General features: G+C 39.9%; 1 protein-coding gene across 1 annotated transcript in view; it reads left to right on the top strand.

The window, feature by feature from the left end:
- TOX (thymocyte selection associated high mobility group box) overlaps positions 1–2,139 on the top strand; it is a gene marked incomplete at both ends in the record, with an annotated part of 287,177 nt that extends 285,038 nt beyond the window's left edge. The window contains 2 exons of the mRNA XM_080938630.1: positions 1,628–1,779; positions 2,103–2,139. Of these exons, the coding sequence (XP_080794756.1) occupies positions 1,628–1,779; positions 2,103–2,139 (189 nt within the window). The remainder of the gene's footprint in view (positions 1–1,627; positions 1,780–2,102) is intronic.
- Between the last annotated feature and the right edge of the window lie 20,639 nt (positions 2,140–22,778).

Here is a 22,778-nt window from a genome sequence, read left to right as displayed (position 1 = left end):
AACTTCCTTCTGCTCTCTACCTATCTACCTGGGACTTGGGGACAGAAACTGAGAGCTCGGGCAAGCAGGTCAGGAGGAAATAAAATGAAGATCTTCCAGTGAGGCAAGTGAGGCTCCTTCCTTCCATGCTGGGAATCCAAGAGGACCTAAAGAAAGAAAGGTTCCATCTGGGCCCCTGCAGGAAGACGCCTTCAGCACAAGCTACAGGGGCCTCCCCCAAGGCAGTTGTTACTTAGGAAATCTATTGCTTTAAGTGTATTTTGGGTCAACAGCAAGTATTAGCTGAAGTCTAGACTTTCTGGTGACTTGTTAGCCCATCACCCTGAATTTTGTCTCTCTCCCCAGTTTCAGTGAGAGTAGATTTGCGCATCTTTATCAATGGAATGGTAAATCTTTAGAAGCCAACCAGGGGGTTAAGGAAGATTAATCAATTGCAGATGTGGTCTTCAAATCGCTATGTGAGGGACTATCTACACATGAGCAAGAGTCTAAGGAAATCTCTTATTTAAAAATCAACCACCCCTCCTCTACTACCCTGCTTAGTTTAAGGGACATGTCAGTAATATTTCACCTTCCAAAGCTACTTGAAACTAAATTGTGTGTGGTGCATTTTTTAATCTTGATTTCTTGGGTGTTAAAAACCGTAGCTAGCATCTGCTGCAGGGACAACCGTGAGATTAATTAAGTTTCTTTCTGTGGTCCCTTTCAGCAAAGTCTGCTTGTGCTGCTCTTGAATTCACCTGATACACTAAAAATAAGTTGTGTATAATGCTTTTTGTTCACCAGATATGGTTATAGGCTTCAGAGATTCTGTCCTTGAATTTTTTTAATAGCTTTGCCGGGATTAAAAGTCAACACTTCACCACTAGTGAATTAAAAGAATATTCCTGAAGTTGGAGTATTGTTTGCCAGCTAAGACACTTTTCAATTAAAAATATTTGCTGTCTTTACTTGGTTTATTCCCTGTGTTTTCCAATAGCAAGTTGTTTTCTGTCTCTGTATTAGTCCAACAACTGACTTAAAAAAAAAAAAAAAAAAAAAAAACTCTTTGGTTGAAATTTTTAGCTGATAGAGAAATACAAATAAAGAAAAAGAGGAAGCAGATGGTCCCATTGTGGCTGAATGAAGAAAGGGGTTTTGAGTAACAATGTGTGAATAGGTGTAGCCCTAATACAACACTCAGCCACCTGCTGCCTGGATCCTTCAGGAAAGCCTGCTCTGTCCCTTATTCTGGGGATTAGCCATTAATGTATCTTTAGGTTGATAGAAAACATCAACCGTGAGGGGCTTAAGGTCATTCTCCCTTTGCTTAGACTGAGTTGGCTTTTCTATATTTTAAATTGTCTCCCAACTCAATTTATCTGCCCATGTGGTGTGATGAAAGGGTTTTTGACACCTGGTTAAAGGAAGGAAAGGTAAGAATAATGAGGTGATGGGTGTTTCTTTTTTACTTTAAGTATCGGAGCCACTTCCAACTGGTTGCTGCAGAAGTGAGGTGGCCTACCATCATGGATAACTGTCTCTGCTTTTTGTCGGGTTTTTTTTTGGGGGGGGGGGTTGTTTGTTTGTTTGTTTCCTTTTTAAAAGGTACCGACTCTTCTCAAATGTAGATTTGCTTTTCCCTCAGGGATTTACTCTTCAACCCGACTATCAGACGATAATCAACCCTACGTCTACAGCCGCACAAGTTGTCACCCAAGCGATGGAGTACGTGCGTTCCGGGTGCAGAAATCCTCCCCCCCAGCCGGTGGACTGGAGTACCGAGTACTGCAGTAGTGGGTAAGCAGACGACCATCGCCACCTAGCGGTGAGGAGCCTCACAGCATGCACCTCAGTTTGGGAGAGGGTCTCGGGTCCAGGAAGGTTCCAGAAAAGTAATCCCCCTCCCCCCCCCAAAAAAAAGTAGCCATCATCTTCCACCCTTTCCAAGAACAAATGCCTTCCCGTTTCTCTTTGCTAGGGATTCAGGTCAACTACCTGTGTCCCTTCCCTTGAGGCAGCAAAAAACACTAAAGTCACCACACCACCCACTGCCACCCGCCCACCCCGCCCACCCACTGTGATTTCTGGTTTTCTTCTAACAATGTTTTCTCTCCACACAGGGGCATGCAGAGGGACAAAGCACTGTACCTCACCTGAAAATCTCAACACCTCTCCTTTCCACTGAGGAATTCAGGGAAATCTTTTCACCATGGATTGCTTTGTGTCCTCAAAGCAGTTCCTTCATTTTATTAGAAAATACAAGTTGCTAAGCACTTAGGACCACGTGAGCTCGTGGGTCACCCACGCTGGAAGAAATAGTCATGCTTCTTTATTATTTTTTTAATCTTTTCTGGACATCGTTCCTCTTCCCTGAAGGAAGTATGGACCCTTCTGGTTTCTGTTGGTTTTGCTGTGACGTGCCGCCGCTCTAGTAACTGCCTTAGCAACGGTAGATGTCTGGGGTAAATGGTCCTGGGTTTTCCATTGGTTTTCATAATGGGTGTTTATATGAAACTACTAAAGACTTTTTAAATGGCTTGATGTAGCAGTCATAGCAAGTTTGTAAATAGCATCAAGGTTACACTCTCCTAGAGTATAAAATGTGAATGTTTTTGTAGCTAAATTGTAATTTGAAACTGGCTCGCCCCAGTTTGTTGATTTCACGGAGGGGTTAAATTGGCAAACATTCATATTTTTACTTCATTTTTAAAAATAAAAAAAACAACTAATAGTTCTATATTTTCAAAAATACTTGAAAAAATATTCCCAAATGATTTTAATTTAAAAAACAAATTGGCTTTGTCTTATTGATCAGACAAAAAGAAGTTGGTACAGAGGGAAGCGGGAACTCATTTATTTTGTATTGCAGGAAAAAAACAAATTCTTTTTTGTATCACTTTTGTGTAATGGTTGGTAAATGTCATCTAAGTCCTTTTATGTATAAAGCTGCCAAATGCTCACCTGGTATCTTAGCTGCAGAAACAGGTCGGAAAGCTCAACTGATCATCTTTACCTATGGCTCTGTGTTACTGTTTCTTCATACGGTGTCTGTATTTAATCGTTTTCTTCTTCTTTCTTTTTTTTATGGAACTTGTTGCGCCTATTTATGAAATAATAAATATAGGTGTTTGTAAGTAAATTTGTTAGTATTTGAAAGAGGTTTCATTGATGTTTTAATTTTTGCTGGCAAAAAAAAAAAAAAAAGCTTGGTGTGAATACTTCTTTAGTTTTTACAGTGACATGAATAAAACCAAATCTGCTTTTCATTTAGTAGCAAAACAGAGTAACGAATCTGTATTTTTGCATATTTTTGTTGGCATAAGTGAAAAACTATTCTACTTAGCCATCTTCTTTTCTTGAACAACACAACAGAACGTTGCCGCAGAGGTCTCATTCTTGCCAAGCCTAAGCAAATTTAAGCTACTTCACACACACACACACACACACACACACACACACACACACAACATACTAAAAACTAAATTAAAGTTGAGTCCCCCAAAATTCCTCAAGCCACACGCTTCTCACAGCAGGCAGAGAGCATTTAAGAATTGACCAAGGGTTTAGGAAGAGATGGAAGGAAGATACTGTGTCTAGAACCAGTCTAGAAATGAAGGGCTAGGAACCAGATTGGCTCCAGAAATAGGAGAAACAGGGAAACTAGAAGCAATTGCTAGAAACAGAGAGTCCTGCTGTCCCTCTCCCCTCTACTCTCTTCTTCCTCCTCCAAGAATCCTGAGACCCCACTAGAGATTTGCTAGAAGGCGTTTGCATAGTTTTGGCAGCAGAAAGGAGGGGTGAGCAAAAGTCTCCCTTACACAGGCTTCTGTCATACAAATTCGTCTGACTGGACCCGAAAAAGAAAGTATGAAGTAACCTTAGCAATTTAAATACAAATACATCATGTAATCCAGTTAAAATTAAAGAGATAAAAAGGCTCGTTTGCTTCGGATTGGTTTTCAGACACTACACAACATTGAATCACTTGGCACGTGATAACTAATAAATAATGCAGATCCAGTGTTATTTTTAGAATGACTGGGGTGGAGAGCTCAGATTTTCCTGTCTTGATACTGTGTAAGAATTCATGTGATTAACTTGCCAGTTTATTGTTCGACTATTTAGTATTTTAGAAATATACGACACTACTAATTAACTAATGTCTTTTATTATTGTATGATGATAAAGTATAACTTTCCCCTACATTAAGTCGAAACTGAGTAGATTCCTACCGGCTAAGACAAGAAGTTTGTCTGGACGACTGTCTGCAGCTTTTCCCAGCAGGCAAAAAGAAAAAAATACATATCAAATACAAAACATAGTATCAATTAAACTCTTACTGTACATGACTGTATTCTACTTGGAGGTTCCTTAGACTTGAAAGGACATGCCCAGTGAAATGAGGAATCTCACGTACACATCGGGCCAGAAGTGACAGATAGCAACAGGCATGAACAGCTGCTTCAACGTTTCTTTCCCAGAACCCCTTGAGTGTTTCTCACCAACCAAAGAAATTGGTTGTTTTTAATTCTACCATCTTCAGACAGAGATAACTAACTTGCTACCCAGAAGAGGAGTGGCTCCTGGGTAGAGAACAAAGTCATTCTAGGATTCAATAATGGTACTGAACATAAAGTATCATTACTAGTCTATCCAAAATCAGAATGGTGGCTCAGCAGAGAAAGAAAACACCATGCCAGTCGGGGAGACTGGGTTGCTTGTCTAACAGAAGGAACAGCCGGGGTTCTAGAACAGAGTTACATCTGTGGGCAAGTGAGTTGACTATGAAAAATGACTCAGGCCATGACTTGCAGGGAGATCCAATTTGTGAATGTAGCTAAAAGAAAAGTTGTCTTCTGTAATAATTATTATTTTCTTTCTTAGAAGCAAGAATTCCCTGTACATGGGACATGAGCTGTCCACAAAACACCAGAATTAACAAAAGCAATGTGGACCATCCTAGCTCTGATTTACTGCTCTTCACATAAAGTATATTGTGTCTCCTTTCAAATATAAAAATGAATGAAATGTTTGCTTAAAAGGAAGCATTATGAAGAGGAAAAGAAGGACATATCACACCAAGATACCTAAGACTACAAAGGTTTGAAAGAGCAGGGCATGGTGGTAAATACCCTCAATCCCAGAAGCACTCAGCAGGCTGAAGCAGGAGGATCACTTCTAGTTCAAAGTTAGCGGGGTCTACATATCAAGTTCCAAGTTAGCCAGGACTAGAGTAAAACTTTCTTAAGAGAGAAAGAGAGACAGGAGAGGGGGGGGAGAAGAAGACACAGGAAGAAAGGAAGAAAAGAAGGAAGGAAGGAAGAAAAAAAGAAAGAAAGGAAGGAAGGAAGAAAGGAAGGAAGGAAGGAAGGAAGGAAGGAAGGAAAGAAAGAAAGAAAGAAAGAAAGAAAGAAAGAAAGAAAGAAAGAGGAGAGGAATTTTTTTCTAGTCATGACAAGCAAAAGATATAATATACACCCTGAGCACATGAAGAATATGCAAGCTAGGAGAAGGTGCTAGACATGTAGGAGTGCTGGGAACAAGAGAGAACCTCAGGAAACAAATGTATGGATGCTAAATTCAAACAGTGATGCAGGAACAGGATCCTGTGGGTAGACTTGCTACAGGAAGAAAGGATTCATTTTCTGGATCCCACCTCAATGACATCAGGGAAGGAAGAAATAATAGTGTCTCTAAAGGGGAGTCAAAGGCAGTTTTCATGCTTTTATCTGGCACCATTTCTCTGTGGGAACAAATACAGCTCCAGGTACTGGGGGAAGAGGAAGGAGAGGGAGTGTGGAACTCAAGCAAAGAAAGACCTTTAGTACTGAGTTAGAGGAAATGGCATCTAGTGTGTACAGAGTATCAGGTCCACCTTCTTCTTCTTCTTCTTCTTCTTCTTCTTCTTCTTCTTCTTCTTCTTCTTCTTCTTCTTCTTCTTCTTCTTCTTCTTCTTCTTCTTCTATTTTTTTAATACTTAACCAATCCTTTGTGTCCAGCCTCAGAGTATATGCAAAGAGTAGTTGAAGTCTTTGTTCCCCGGTGGACACCCAAGAGCAGTGATGGGTTGTATTTCCACATCATCAGAGCCAGGGCTAATTACAGAAGCCCATCAGCATGGTTATTTCTCATTTATCAACAGCTTGCTAGCCAAGACTTTCAAATGTGAAATTTCATTCACACTGACATGAGGCCAAAAAGGAGTTAAAAAAAAAAAAAGACCGGACAATAACATGGAAAAACAACCCTACAGGGAAAATAAAAACACATTTCTAAGCATCCTATGAACAAAACTACAGTATTTTTAAAGTCTGGCATGTCCCGGTTTGACAATTGTGTGTTTACAATAAGCCCAAATATAATTGCCGTGATGGGCTGTCAGGGAAAAGATTAATTTGGCAAAGATTAGTATTGACTCGCTGTTTATTAAGGCTTTTAAACAGCTGTATCTGGCAGCGTTCTGTAAGTGGCTGTCCTCACTGAAAAGGAGCCTCACACCCCGGTGCCCACCAGCTGTTACTGCACAGTCTTGCACCAGCTCGAAACATCTCTCTCCAGGCCAAACGGCAAGAACAACTATTGCCAAATAAGCTTTTTCTTCCTCCGTCACATTCTTTCTTTGGTGGGGATGGGAAGCCACTCAGCTGAAATGTCAGCTCAAGGCTGATGGTTTTAGCTGATAAAGGGGACCGGAAACCAGTAGGTGGTTTTGGGTGCTAGGTGAACACAAACCCCACATAAAGAGCACTGCACTGTTAGTCACCTCACACAGACAAGAAAACCACAGCCTGCAACTGCTGTTGGCAAAAAGGTTTTAAAGACAGGGATGCATGTTATCAAAGGTTTTCGAGCCATTAGCATTACAAAAATCACCATCTTATTTCCCCCCAGCTTGAAAAAGACCAGCTAAAGGGAAGTGAAATAAAAGTTGAATACTGTCAGTCAGTGTACAGTAAAAGCATTCGGGGTTCCCTCTGGGAGTCAAAAAACAGAAGAAGAAGAAGAAGAAGAAGAAGGAGGAGGAGGAGGAGGAGGAGAAGGAGGAAGAGAAGAAAGAAGGAGGAGGAGGAGGAGGAGGAGGAGGAGGAAGAAGAAGAAGAAGAAGAAGAAGAAGAAGAAGAAGAAGAAGAAGAAGAAGAAGAAGAAGAAGAAGAAGAAGAAGAAGAAGAAGAAAGAAAGAATGAAAAAAAGAAAGAAGAAAGAAAGAAAGAAAGAAAGAAAGAAGGAAGAAAGAAAGAAAGAAAGAAAGAAAGAAAGAAAGAAAGAAAGAAAGAAAGAAAGAAAGAAAGAAAGTAAACAAAACAAAACAAGGGCAAGCCCCTTAGCAAAACACATCCCTTACTCTCATTTGGTGGAAAACTACAGGCTGAGACCACTTTCACTTGACATCTATAAAAGAAAAGGCAGATTGAGAATTATACTGGACCAAGACAAGATGTGGAAAGAACAGCCCTGTAGTGTTCTAAACACCAGGCCTCAATGGCCAAGTGCGGAAGTAGAAGCCACACCAGCCTTCCCAGGATGGCTAGGGTGAGCCTCCGTTTCGGCCTATGTGGCATTGGTATAGAATGACCTATCAGGGCTTTCTCAAGAGGACGTGGTAGCCTCTAATATTCTGCTGTTGGCACTTCTCAATGCCCTATGGCACAGGGAGGAACTAATCTAAGAGCCAACCTTTCCAGAAGGACTTTAAAGCAGATGCTAAAAGCTTTACTTAATCCCATTAACTGAATGTTGAAGATAGTGATCGGTGCAAACAGATCTTGATGTTCAAACAAAGATGAAATCCAGACAGAACCCAAAGAATAGACAAGTGAACCACACTATGTAGCTCCCAAATATGTACCCCTCTGCCTACCCAGACCTTTCTTTATACCATGACAAGAATAGATGGGAAAAATACAGCAGCTGAACACATACACTCTGGGTGCATCTGTCTGGCCAGGGTGAGCCTGGCTCTGCATCGAATTTCCAAGCTAGGGACAAGTGATTTAATAATCAGCTATGGAGGAGAAGTGTTGCGTTAACCCATGACTCACAGCACAGGATGTCTTAAGTCCTAAAATAACTCTGGACATGTGGATACTTGTGGCCATTTTTGAGGCAAGAGTGATCTCCAGTGGGTTGCATCCCTCTGAGAGAACTAGACACAGGACGGGTTAGACAGAAATACATCCACTCACTTGTGCCAAGGCTTCTTTGGACTCCATACCAAAGCCACAGTTGATGGCTTCAATCACTCTTTGACTTTCAGTAGAAGCTACTTCCCTATTGCTGTTTTAGCAGAAATCCATCATTCTTGGCATGAAGTGCCTGTTCAGGCTGCCCCAGGCTGGCTGTAGCCTGTACTTTCATCCTGTTCCACCTGTCTGACAGTATTGTGCAATTTCTTCAAGCTGAGGGAAACCTTAAAATTCATTCCAGCACACAGGGCTGCTTCCATGACACATTTTTGGGTTTGCCTCTTTTCTATGACCCCCCCCCCCCAAAAAAGTATCCTCTTAGACACCTAAATGTGAGCAGGAGTATTATACAAACTAAGAACATGTCTCTAAATTGAACTGCAGTTCCAGATAACATTTAAAATATAACCGTACAAGGTCATTCTAGTAACTGAGGGGAGTTATTAGAGTGTATGCATGTGAGAGAATTTGTATGTGAGATTGTGTGTGTGAGTGCGTGTATGTGTGTGTGTGTGAGAGAGAGAGAGAGAGAGAGAGAGAGAGAGAGAGAGAGAGAGAGAGAGAGAGAATGTATGTATGCATGTGAGTGCACATGTGTGTGTATGTCTGAGTATGGGAGTGTATGTGTGGAAGAGTGTATATGTATATGGGTGCTTGTGTGTCCGAATGTGTGAGTGAGTATGAGTGTGTGTCAGACTGTGTGAGTGTGTGTGTATATGAGTGAGTAAGATAGAATGTATGAGTGTGTGTGTGTGTGTGTGTGAGTAAGCTAGAATGTATGAATGTATATGTGAGCATGTGTGTACATGAGTATGTGTGTGGGCATGGATGTGAGAGAGAGTATATATGTGTGTGAGAGATTGTGCATGTGTTCAAATGAGTGTGAGTGTATGTGTATGCATGTGCATATGTGTCTGAATGTGTGAGTATGTGTGTAACCCTGTGTATGTATGTGATCATGTGTTTAGATGTGAGCATGGGAGACACGGGTATGTGTTCATATGGAGTCCTGAGGACAACCCCATCTGTCCCTCCTCGGATGCTGTCCTTTTTGTTTTCTTAGACAAATCTTTTGCTGGCCTGGAACTAGCCAAGCAGAGTAGGCTGTTCCGTGAGCCCAGCCATCAGTGCTGGCAGTAAAAAGTGCATGCCACCACACAGAGTTTGTTGTTGGCTTTACTTTTTACTTGGGATCTGGGGATCCAAAACTCAGATCTGCTTGCTTGAGAGGCCAGTGCTGCATAGACTAAGCTATGCACCCAGCCTGAGGGTAGCCATTTCCAATGTGTGGTTTCAGCAAACCAAAACAAAGGGGATTTCATCACTAAACCCCTGACTCTTTAACAGATCCTGATCCTTTCATTGGTTGGTTTCCATCCTTGATTCTCCCTCTCCACTCTTGTCCTCCCCCCTTCACTACCTTCTCTTCCTCTCCCTTCCCCTCCTCTCCTTTCCTTCACTTCCTGCTTATCTGTTTTCCTTGTATCAGACAGAATCTGCAACACTTCATCATGCGTTGGTTTCCTGAGAGGATTCTAGTTTTCCTTCTGAGAACATTCACCTTCAAGGCATCCACAGTTGGAGGAGGCAGAGCGCCTGCAGCCTGCTCCTGCTGGCCTCCAGCTTCCCTGTTGATCACTTTGTTAATCTCCAGATAAATGGAGAGCCAGCAGTTTTCTCTCTTCCCCCTCGCCCGAAATGCACTGTGATCAGTCTCCAAGGACTTTTCTATATGACTTCCCATTTCACACCACAGATGGTTTAGACAAAAACTATTACTTTCATTTATTCAAACAGCTTCATTGCACTGAAATGAGCCTATTTTTAGCATTTTGCCTAAAGGGTTGTTTTTCTTTTACCTTATTTTTTCCTTTTACTTTCTTTTTGTAGATATAAAGAAATTTGTTCATATCCCAACTGCCCCACAAGCTCTTGGGCAGCAGTAGAGCTGATGAATAAGTGCTCTATGGGGGAATTTACTTTTAAAATTGGAACTGAAATTCTGGGCAGATTTGATTTATGCATATTTTCATGAGAGTTTGCCTTTCTCTATGATACTAGTTTTGATCCTTTCAATTACAGTGAAGTCCTACACAGGCTCTGTCAAGTGTGGCTCTTTATCTCGCTTTATTTTGATGTCATTACTTAGAGAATATTTCCGTTTGGACAACATACCATTCTGGAGAGAAAATAGAAAGCAGCATCTCAGAGAATGTACTCTGAAGGAGAGAATCCAGAGAAGCAATACAAATCTTTACCCCTTTGAGACATCGTGGAGAGTTGTAAAAGGCTTGCTCGCTGCCCCCTTGGGCTCCGTTCTATATTAGCACAAGAAGACAACAAGATCTGCTAAGGTATAGTTAAATAGTAAAGTGCTGCCTTGATCTAGGCGTTGGTGGACTCCAGTCAACTATACTGTAAGAGCTGTGAAAACCTGAGTAATCTCAGATCATAGAGGATCAGAGACCGAAATTTGATGTCCCACTTTCTGCCATCCTTTGGTGGAATTTCTAACTTTATTGTCCCAAGAGGCCTTCATGTTCTGCTTGTGCACTTGGGGAATGTGTGAAGACTGAGATAAGATCACAATATGAATCACTTGCTCCAGGCTGGCCTCAAATCTGCAATCCTCCTGTCTCAGCCTTCTGACTGCTGGGCTTGCAAGAATGCATCAGCATATCCAAATCCCCCAGAAAACCTAAAGAACTGAGTGATATTATCAGAGATCAACCTGGAACATTTAAACACGATGTTGCTGACTCCTCTGTTAAAATTGACTCTTCGATGAGCTCCTTAAACTTCTCCAGCAAGATGCAGAGCCATGGACCCTCATGGTAATAAACATGAGATTACTTGTAGCTGCTGTCCATAGTTATAAGTTGTAGGTTGATATCTATTTGCAGGTGAGGGCTGGCACTAAGTAGGTCAAGGCGATATATGATTGGACATATATTGGTCAGGGACAAAATTTTTTGTTAGGTGGGAGAGAGGAGGAAGGAGAGGAATCACCATGGAAGATGAGGATGGTCCATCTCTGTCCATGTGGCTCTGAGTAGCCATGGGTGGATATATATACTTTGTAAAGATATATTTCTATATGTTAATTTATCTTATCTATGTGGGTGGTTTATATCTTTGTCAATTGGTTATGAGCTTACTGTGTGGTTGGATTGTGGATTGAGAACTTAACAGATAAATCTGTTTGATAAATTATTGATTGTTGAATCATGATTTTACCAAGCTGTGGAGAATGTGAGCCAAGTTCCCAGCTGATAGGGAGAAAGCTGGGAGAGGACAGTTTGTGGACCCTGTGGTAGAGAAAGAGACTGAACACATGGTTCCACACTTGAGCAACTCCTGTGGAGTGATAACTCTGAGTGGAGTGAGAACCCTTAGGACTGGTAGCAGCAGATTCATTTTTTAATATTTACCATAACACTAAGCTATATGCCTATATTCATGACTCTGATTACATCCATGACTCTGATTATATCCATGACTCTGAAAGTGCCACAAAGGGATCCCACACTGAAATTCTCAAACATTAGCAGGTTCTCAGGCTCCATTTTCCACTAATGTGATATATCCAATCTAAAAGGATATGCATCCATCTGCAATTTCATAGCTACTTCAGGCATTTCTAAGGAGGAGTCCATATACCATTAAATAAGAGTAGGTCACTCTAAGCTTACCATCAACTTTGGAGATTCAGAGACTCTCTGATGCTCATACATAAGCTTAGAATCAATATTTGGAATTATATACAGACAGGAAAAACATTTTCAGCTATTTTTTGCTAACTTATCTGTTAAATAACTATCTGCCTTGCATTATAAGACCATCAGGGATAAACAGATGAGAGCTGTAAAGAGCTCAACAACCCATTTTTTCTCTAGCAACATGAAGAAGACATGCCAGCCAGCCTTGTTGCCTCCTAAAGTTTCTAGGAAAGAAGAAAGCAGAACAGAGAGGGGAAATTAAAAATAACACTGCCAGCCAGGAAACCACAAAATTCCAGACATCTCCAACAGACTTGCACTTGTGCCTTATGAGTTTCACTTACTGCTCGTTGCTCTGTAAAATCAGTGTCCTGTTGAAAAGTAAGGCAGAGAGAACCAGCAGCATCTGCCATGCCAACCTCTGTGCACCCCTACGAACTCTGTTCTGGAGAATACTCAAAATCACCCCTAACAATGCATGTCTGTCTTTCTGTGGTTCCATGGTGTTTCAGCAACACTGAAATCCCCTTACATGGCTTCTGTCCTATTTGTTCTAAATACTAAGTCACAGTTCAATTGGCCACAAAGGGACAAGTACCACTCTATGAAGATCTGTCTAAAACAAGCTCACAATATATCAGTAAAGGTCACCTTCCTCTTCCCAACCCCTGGCCCTTGAATGATGACTTCATGTTATCCCTAGACTCCATGAGCCAATGAGCTTCTCTTTTCTCATAGAGGTGTGACCCTGATTAAATGCTGAATCCTGGTCAGCTTATAAATTCTTAAAGTGCTGTGTGCTGTTCTTTCTTACCCAGGGTCTTCCTATCATCTTTCTGCATTGTCCTCTGGACCCTCACTTTAGTGAGACATGGAGCCTCACTTATGTTTACAGACAGCTTTTCATTCTTTTTAATACAAGGAGTTATTGTTCAAACTCCCATGGCCCCTCCATTTTTAATAGCAGGCTGGTATGTACAAACACACAAAACCTTGCAAAAAAAATAGGTGTTGCTTGCATCTATTCTTCAACTTTATATCCCAAAAGTCTAGACCATGATGAGTAAAGTCCTTGTCAGTCCTGAACACACAAGACTCTAACAATTACCTTGTGATCATTCTCCTCTTCCATCTCCTTTCTGAATTTTCCCCTCTTGTTAAATTGAAATTCTCCTTTTAACATTTCTACAACACTCTTCCTCCCTTAGGAAAAAAAAAATCAAAAGCATAAATATTGCTTCTAGATTGTTTCCTCCACTAGATTGAGAGTTGGGCTTACTTAAGCCCAAAGCAACTTTGTGGTTATTCCAGGACACATAAGTCTAGTACCAGGTAAACATGAACACCAAGTATCAAATGAATGTTCCATTTTGTTCTTCCAGGCTCCTTTTCAGCAAAAGATACAGGAAGATATCAACCAACTGAGTGCTTTTGTGAAATTAATGTTTTGAATTAATTAATTCATTAACTATCAATCTTAGCAGCGGGTTCAATATCCACTTTAAAGTTTTATGGTCTCGAATGAAAGACATGCATACATAGTCTTTAATTTTAATATGTCATAGGCAACACAATAACTGGGCCACTGTCTAAACTCCAAATGTTTTGTGCATTTACAGATAAGAGTCTAAGTAAGGGCAGTTAAAAGATGTGGTTTGATTTTGATCCTGCAGCCACAGTGGAACTGTATCTGCAAAGATATATCAAGAACAAAGAGAAGGGATAAGAAAGAGCTTAACTATTTGGCCAGAAGATGAAAATAATGAGTTCTGATAATTCTAAGTGGAAGGAGATATTTCCCACCTCATTCTAACTGGAATGAGAAAGAGGAGAGAAAAATCAAGTAGAAATAGCAAGCAATGTACAGCTGGTTTGGGGTGAGATGGAGTAGCCAATGTGGCTTTCACATCTATTCAAGGACACAGTGACATGTGTCCCTGGAGAAATAAAGAAGAGTGCTTATTACAACATTATGTGTGATTGCTAAGACCAAAATACTCTAATTTTTATTAGTAGAAAAGTAAGTAAAACATAGAATTTTCATACAGTTCATTACAGCCAATTAGGCATGAATAATGATGCATGTCTATAATCTAATCCTCTAGGAGACCAAGACAGGGGGATTACGGGGTTGCCACTAACCTGTGCTCTATACCGAGAACCAATCTGAACCAAAAGAGAGGGACTGAGTAATAATCCAGTATTGTATGTATCAATATTGAATTTTAATAGACAGATAATAATGCCACATGCATAGTATCAGTTGTATGAAGTTGAAAGCATATGCACATTAATATATATATACTGACTATAGTAACTAAAGCAAAAGAAATATCAAAATATATATGAGAAAGATGAGCAAGACTCTGAGAGCAGCTTTCTATCAGAAGGAAAGGTGCATGAGAGAACTTTATATAGCAACATCCACTGTCTCGATGATGTTTTATTTCTTCTTTTAAAAATGTACCCAGTGTTAAGAAGATGACTCTGTATATATCATACTGTATGGCTGTAGATCTTGCTGAGCACGCATGAGGACCTAAGTTTGCACGCCTAGTACCCACATAAAAGCAAGATAGGATGGCACACATCTGTAAACCCAGCACTGGGGAGTGAGGAAGAGAAAATTGGAGCCACCACAGCACACTGGCCAAGCCAGTGTAGTACATGGTCAGTGCACTACAAGTTCAATGAAAAACTGTCTCAAAGAGTAAAGGGGAGAGCACTAGAAAAAGACATATGATCAGTCTCGGATCACCACATACATGTACACAAGGGTAAATGTACCCACACATACACATATAAATGACTCTCTCTCTCTCTCTCTCTCTCTCTCTCTCTCTCTCTCTCTCTCTCTCTCTCTCTCTGTCTGTCTGTCTCTCTTACACACACACAAACACACACACACACACACAATGTGCATTCAAAACTGTATAGAGTAATGTTGAGATTCTATGAATTAGATGATGGGTGCACTGATCTTCATTTTAATCATATGCACTGTTGACTATACATTTTAAATATTCTAATACTCAATTTCATCTGTAAACCAAAATGCCAGATCATTCAAGGCTATTTAAGTCCTAGAACATTACATTCTTCATTATTTTCATTTTTAGATTAAACACTCTTACCCAGTTCTTATACTGACTACAGCTTGCCCATGGTATCATAAGAATATGAGTGTCCACAAAATTCACGTTGTAATTTTCATAGATAACATGGAAAAAGCTCAGCTACACATTTGTGTCAGCACAATAGGAACGACAGCTTAATAAAAGTGACAAGGCAATAAAAACAACAACAATAAAAATAACACCACCAAAGTTGATACAGAATCAGATGTTGGGGTCTGGATTATGAGGTGTCTAAGAGTTGTAAGGAGCATTCTCTTGCATGTGGCCTGCAAAGTGAGAGGAAGGCAGAAAGAGCGTTGTGTTTCCACAGTACATGGCAGACTCTAAGTGGTACTTACTAGGTCCTCAGGAACAATTAAGATGTTCCGTTATGCAGACATATATGAGTACTATGAATTCCTGATAGAGATTTCTAAATCCATTACATAAACATCTAAATATGCCTTCCATCCATTCTCATCTGTTTCTTCTGATTATATTATTGTATATTGTATATTATTGTATATTGTGCCTGAATTGAAGAAGGAGGAGGAAATTTCCAGATTGCTATTTTTATGTCTGAAGAAAAACTATATTCTAACCCCACCACATATTTTTTTTCTAAGCTGACTTGTATTCAAAACATGAGTTTGGGAGAAACAGAATTAATGTCATAACAGGTGGCAGAAATATATAAAACAAAACCTTGGTCACCATGGTTAGCATTTGAATGAGGGTTGAGCTTCAGCTTCCAGCGTTGGTGGGATCTCTAAAGAAAGGGATCGTGCGACAGGCCCTACAGCACTGGAGTGTGACATCAGAAAAAAATTAAACAGTTTAGTGAGCCCAGTGAATCTGTAGCTCTCTCTCTCTAGAACTGTTATAACTTCCTGCCTGGTGATGTGGTGTCTCCTGTCACTCCTGGTCCTACCAGGAGACACAAGGCCCCCACAAGAGCTGGTGCCATTCTCCCGGGCCTTCAGAGCAAATATGCCTGTTTTGTTTAATATAAATACCAACCTTAGGTATGTTAATATAATAATTAGTAGCTAGCACACTACCTCAGATACCTATAGACACATTCATGCCATTCCTAAGTCTTTCCAAGATTGGAGCCAGAGAACAAAGTGAGTAGAAAATGAAGTAAATTCCATGACACAAATGAAAGGGAGATTAGGGAGATTTTGTGTTTATCTCTCCATCTTAAGATGTTTATTTGACAATGAGTTTATAAAATTCCTAGGCAAATGGATGGATCTAGAAACTATCATCCCAATTACCAAAAAAAAAAAAAAAAAAAAAAACACCTCGGGCATACACTCATTAATAAGTGGATATTAGCCCAAAATTTTGGGATAACCAAGATACAATTCACAGACCACATGAAGCTCAAGAAGAAGAATAACTAAAATGCAGATGCTTCAATCCTTCTTAGAAAGGGGAACAAAAGTAATCTCAGGAGGAAATATGGAGACAAAGTTTAGAACAGAGTCTGAAGTCAAGGCCATCCAGAGACTGCCCCAATTTGGGAACCAGCCCATATACAGCCACCAAACCCAGACAATATTTCTGATGCTAAGAAGTGCTTGCTTACAGGAGCCTGTCTCCTGAGAGACTCTGCCAGAGTATGACAGATACAGAGGCAGATGCTTGCAGCCAACCATAGAACCAAGAACGGAGTCCTTAATAGAGGAGTTAGAGAAAGAATTGAAGGAACTGCAACCACATAAAAACAACACCAACCAAGCAGAGCTCCCAGGGACTAAACCACTATCCAAAGAGAACAAATGGATGAACCCATTGCTCCAGCTGCACATGGAGCAGAGGATGGCCTTCTGAGCATCAATGGGAGGAGAAACCCTTGTTTCAGCCAAGTCTTGATGCCCTAGTGTAAGGGAACATCAGGGCAGGAAGTTGGGAGGGGGTGGGTGGGTGAACACCCTCAAGGAGCAGGGGGAAGGGTGATGGGATAGGGAATATGGATGGAAATCTGGGAAAGGTGATAACATCTGAAATGTAAATAAAATACATCCAAAAAAAGATATTTGTTTGAGATGTGTTTACACTTTATAATGTTTTGTTTTGAAGTCATATATTTCCCACACTGGCCTAGAACTAGAAAGGTGGTCCAAAATGACTGTAAACTCATTCTTTGACCTCCCACATGCTAAGCTTACATCTGCAGTACCACCCCTCATTTATACATTGCTGAGCATCAAACACAGAGCTTTGAGCATCCCTAAATAAGCCCTCTATCAAATGCTACAAAAAAATGTCCACCTTCAACATTGTGGTTGTCTGAATTGGTCTGGCCCCATAGACACATTCGTTTGAAAGTTTAGCTCATGGGGGGTAACACTGTTAGGAAGTGTGGTCTTATTGGAGTAGGTGTGACCATGTTGGAGGAAGTGTGTCACCTTGGGACCAGTTTTAAGGTCTACTATGCTCAAGCTCTTCCCAGTGTGGAATACGGTCTCCAGCTGCTTTCGTATCAAAATGTAGAACTCTTGGCTCCACCAGCACCATGTCTGCCTGGAAGCTGCTTTTCCTAGCACAATAATGATGGATTAAATGTCTGAAGCAGTTAGCTGGCCCAAACAAATGTTTTCCATTATAAGAGTTGCCATGGTCATGATGTCTCTTCACAGCAATAAAACTCTAAGACAAACATGATCTCTTCACACTGAATTTATTTCATAGTCTCATAGGGATGCAAAGAGGAAAAGAAATCCTTAACATTCTTCTGAAGACAGAAAGCCCTACAGCTTGGATGGAGAATAGGGCTGACTGCAAAATCTTCACTTCCTCTAGCACTGGATGATGAGCCTTTTCCCTATGACCCTGTCGAATGGGTGCCATGTTTAATCTGAAACTTCAAGTTTCCCCTAAAGCTTCCAGGGAGGTACTTCAGGAGAAGGATGGCAACAACTCACATATTCTTGGTTTGTTTGTAATTCTTCTTTGCCTTTTCCATGGTTTTTATTCCTTTACAAAAGCATCTTTTTAACTGAAAGTTCCATCACCTGCTGCTGTAGAACAATATGTTACTTGAAGACTCCAGTATCTGCTCAGGGCTGAACCTCAGCCAGGCCCAAGCAGGTTGGCTTCCTGGCTCTGCTTTTGCTTCAAATTTACATGCTACTTTTCCTATGGGAACACTGACACTTTCTAATGCATCTATGTTTTAACAAAAAAAATGAAAGCTCAAAAGAGATTTTTTTTTGTTCACCCCAAAATTATAAACGCTAATTTATCCCAACCTGTCTTCTCTTTCTCCTAACCACTCTTCTTCATTTTTCCCTCTTTCTCTTTTCCCTCTCTCTTGCTCACCTCTTTTTAGGAGCCACCCTCTATTTTATTTTATTTTTGATATGATCCATTCACATTTTGAATGGTAACACTTTTCCCAGTTTTACACTCTGGAAACCCACCTATCCCATGTCCTACTTACTCTGTTTCTTCAGCCACACACCCACTCCCTCCTGCCTCCTTACCTGGCATTTTTCTACACTGGGGCATGTAGCCTTCAAAGGACCAAGAGCTTCTCCTCCCATTGATGTGAAAAGGTTATTCTCTGCTACATATGCAGCTAGAGTCACGGATCCATCCATGTGTACACTTTGGCAAATAGATTAGCCCCTGAGAGCTCTGGGGGTAGGGGTCTGGTTGGTTGATATTATTTTTCTTTCTATGGGGTTGCAAACCCCTTCAGCACTTCTCTAACTTTTTTATTGGGGACCCTCTTCTCAGTCCACCTGTAAATATCTACCTCTGTGTTTGTGAGGCACTGGCAAAGCCTCTCTGGAGATAGCTATAAAAGGATTCTTTCAGCATGCATTTCTTGGCCTCCACAATATTGTCTGGGTACAGTGAATGCGTATGGAATAAATCCCCAGGGGTAGCCTCTGGATGGCCTTTCCTTCAGTCTCTACTCTATACTTCGTCTCTGTATTTCCTCCAGTGAGTATTTTGTTCCTCCTTCAAAGAAACATTGAAGCATCCAAACTTTGGTCTTCCTTCTTCTTGAGCTTCATGTGGTCTGTGAACTAAATTAAAGACATTGTCGAATTTAATGATAATGAAGGCACAGCATACCCAAACTTATGGGACACAATGAAAGCAGTGCTCAGAGAAAAACTTATAGCTCTGAGTACCTCCCAAAATAAACTGGAGAAAGGATACACTAGTAGCTTAACAGCACACCAGAAAGCTCTAGAGCAAAAATAAGCAAATATACACAAGAGGAGTAGATGGCAGGAAATAATCAAACTCAGGGCTAAAATCAGCCAAGTAGAAACAAAAAGAACTATACAAAGAATCAACAAAACCAGGAGCTGGTTCTTTGAAAAAAATCAACAAGATAGACAAACTTTAAGCCAGACTAACCAAAGGGCACAGAGACAGTATTCAAATTAACAAAACCAGAAATGAAAAGGGAAACATAACAACAGAAACTGAGGAAATTTAAAAAAAAGAAAAAAATCAGATCCTACTAAAAAAAATCTGTACTCAACAAACCTGGAAAATCTGGATGAAATAGACATTTTTGAGAGAGATACCAGGTACCAAAGTTAAATCAGGATCAGATAAACCATCTAAGCAGTCCCATGACCCCTAAGGAAATAGAATCAGCATTAAAAGTTTCTTACCCAAAAAAATTCCCAAGACCAGATGGTTTTAATGTAGAATTTTATCAGATTTTCAAAGACCTAATATCAATACTCTTCGAACTATTCCACAAAATAGAAACAGAAGGAACACTATAAAATTTTTTCTATTAAGCCCCAAATATGTTTATACCTAAACCACACAAAGACCCTACAAAGAAAATGACAGACAAATTGTACTTAAGAATATTGGTACAAAAATGCTCAATAAAATCCTCACAAACAAAATCTAAAAACACATCAAAATGACAACCCATCATGAGCAAGTAGACTTTATCCCAGGGATGCAGGGATGGTTATATATACAGAAACCCATTGATGGAATTCACTATATGAACAAACTCAAAGGAAAAAGAAAACCACATGATCATCTCATTAGATAATGAGAAAGCATTTGATAAAATTCAGCAACCCTTCATGAAAAAGGTCTTGAAAAAAATCAAGAATTCAAGACCCATACCTAAACTTAGTAAAAAAAAAATATACAGCAAACTAGTAGCCAATATCAAACTAAATGGAGGAAAAACTTGAAGCAATCCCACTAAAATCAGGGACTAAACAAGGCTGCCCATTCTCTTCCTACCTATTCAATATAGTACTTGAAGTCCTAGCCAGTGCAATTAGACAACAAAAAGAGGTCAAAAGGATACAAATTGAAAAGTAAGAAGTCAAAATATCACTATTTGCAGATGATATGATAGTATACTTATGTGATTCCAAAAACTCCACCAGAGACCTACTAAACCTGACAACCAACTTCAGCAAAGAGGCAGGATATAAAATTAACTCAAACTAATCAGTAACCTTCCTCTACTCAAAGGGAAAAACAAGCTGAGAAAGAAATTAGGGAAACAACAGCCTTTACAGTAGTCACAAATTATATATAATACCTTCATGTGACTCTAACCAAGAAAATAAAAGATCTCTATGCCAAGAGCATCAAGTCTTTGAAGAAAGAAATCAAAGAACATCTCAGAAGATGGAAAGATCTCCCATGCTCATGAATTGGCTTGATTAATATAGTAAAAATGACCACCTTGACTAAGCAATCTACATATTCAGTGCAACCCTCATCAAAATTCTAACTCAATTTTGGATAGAGCTAGAAAGAGCAATTTGCAAATTCATTTGGAATAACAAAAAAAAAACCCAAAATAGCAAAAACTATTCTCAAGAATAAAAGAACTTCTGGGGAATCACTATCCCTAACCTTAAGCTGTATTATAGAGCACTAGTCATAAAAACTACATGGTATAGGTACACAGAAAGACAGGTAAATCAATGGATTAGAATTGAAGACCCAGAAATGAACTCACACAGTTGTTTACTTGATCTATGACAAAGGAGCTAAAACTATCCAGTGGAAAAAAGACATCATTTTCGACAAATTGTGCTGGTTCAACTGGAGGTCAGCAATGAAAATCAATCCATTCTTATCAACTTGTAGAAATCTCTGGGGTTAGCATCCCACTATCAGTGACTGCATATTATGTCTGTTCTTTTGTGACTGGGTTATCTCACTCAGGATGATATTCTCTAGACGCAGCCATTTTCTTAAGAATTTGGTCAAGTCATTGTTTCTGGTGGCTGAGTAGTATTCCATTGTGTAAATGTACCACAATTTTTGTATCCATTCATCTTCTGAAGGACATCTGGGTTCTTTCCAGCTTCTGGCTATTATAAATAGAGCTGCTATGAACATTGTGGTGCATATATCTTTGTTGTGTATTAAAGTGTCTCTGGGGTATATGCCCAGAAGTGGAATAGCTGGGTCTAGTCCAAGCGGATCAAGGACCTCCATTAAAAACCAGATACAGTGAAATTAATAAAAGAGAAATTGTGGAAATTCTCTAACACATGAGCACAGGGAAACAGAAGAGAACAGAATGCCAATGGCTTATGCTTTAAGATCAAGAAATTGACAACAGGAACCTCATAAAATTGCAAAGCTTCTGTAAGGCCAAGGACACTGTCAGTAGGACAAAATGGCAACCACCAAATTGGGAAAAGATCTTTACCAATCCTATATTGATAGAGGGCTAATATCCAATATATACAGAGAAATCAAGACGTTAGACTCCAGTGAACCAAATAACTCTATTAAAAATGGAGTAAGGAGCTAAACAAAAAATTCTCAACTGAGAAATAGCCAAGAATCATCCAAAGAAATGTTCATCATCCTTAGTCATCAGAGAAATGCTAATCAAAACAACCCTAAGATAACCCCTCACACCATTCAGAATGGCTAAGATCAAAAACTCAGATGACAGCAGATGCTGACAAGAATGTGGAAAAAGAGAAACAGTGCACCATTGTTGGTGACATTGCAAGCCAGTTCAACCACTCTCAAAATCAGTTTGATGGTTCCTCAGAAAACTGGACATAGTACTACCTGAGGATCCAGCTATACCACTCCTGGGCATATACCCAAAAGATGCTCCAACATTTATCAAGGAAATATGCTCCACTATGTATATAGAAGCCTTATTTATAGTAGCCAGAATCTTGAAAAAACCCAGATGTCTTTCAACAGAGGAATGGATGCAGAAAATGTAGTGCAAAATGGAGTACTAATCAGCTATTAAAAACAATGACTTTATGAAATTCTTAGACAAATGGATGGAACTAGAAACTATCATCTTGAGTGAGGTAACCCAGTCACAAAAGAACACATACAGTATGCACTCACTGACAAGTTGATATTAGCCCAAAAGCTTGAAAGCCATATTCTAAGTACCAGTGCCTACTCCCAAATCCTAATTCTACTCTTGGACTTAATCAGAGAAGCCTCTCTTTTCATTGAACAAAGGTAAATACAGAGATGCATGGCTGCACAAAACCCTGAAAATAAAGGACAACAGTAGGTTCAGCTCTTGACATGACATTTATACCACATCTTTAAGGCTCACTAAACATTGTAGAAGAGGAGGCAAAAAGAATGTAGGACTATGAAATAAAAAGAAGGGAAGCAAAGTGCCTTTGAGCATGACATCACCATGGCAATCAAAAACTCACAGCAGCTGTGTCTATTGGCACTTAGCCTGCACAAGCAGGAATAGTGTAATGGTCAGCTATGGATGAAGAGAAGGCTCACAGAGAAATACAAAGCTC

Source organism: Micromys minutus (genome assembly GCF_963924665.1).
Source record: "Micromys minutus genome assembly, chromosome: 26".
Classification (NCBI taxonomy): domain Eukaryota; kingdom Metazoa; phylum Chordata; class Mammalia; order Rodentia; family Muridae; genus Micromys; species Micromys minutus.
Note: the sequence above shows the minus strand (reverse complement) of the source record. Positions and strands in the feature narration are given on the sequence as shown.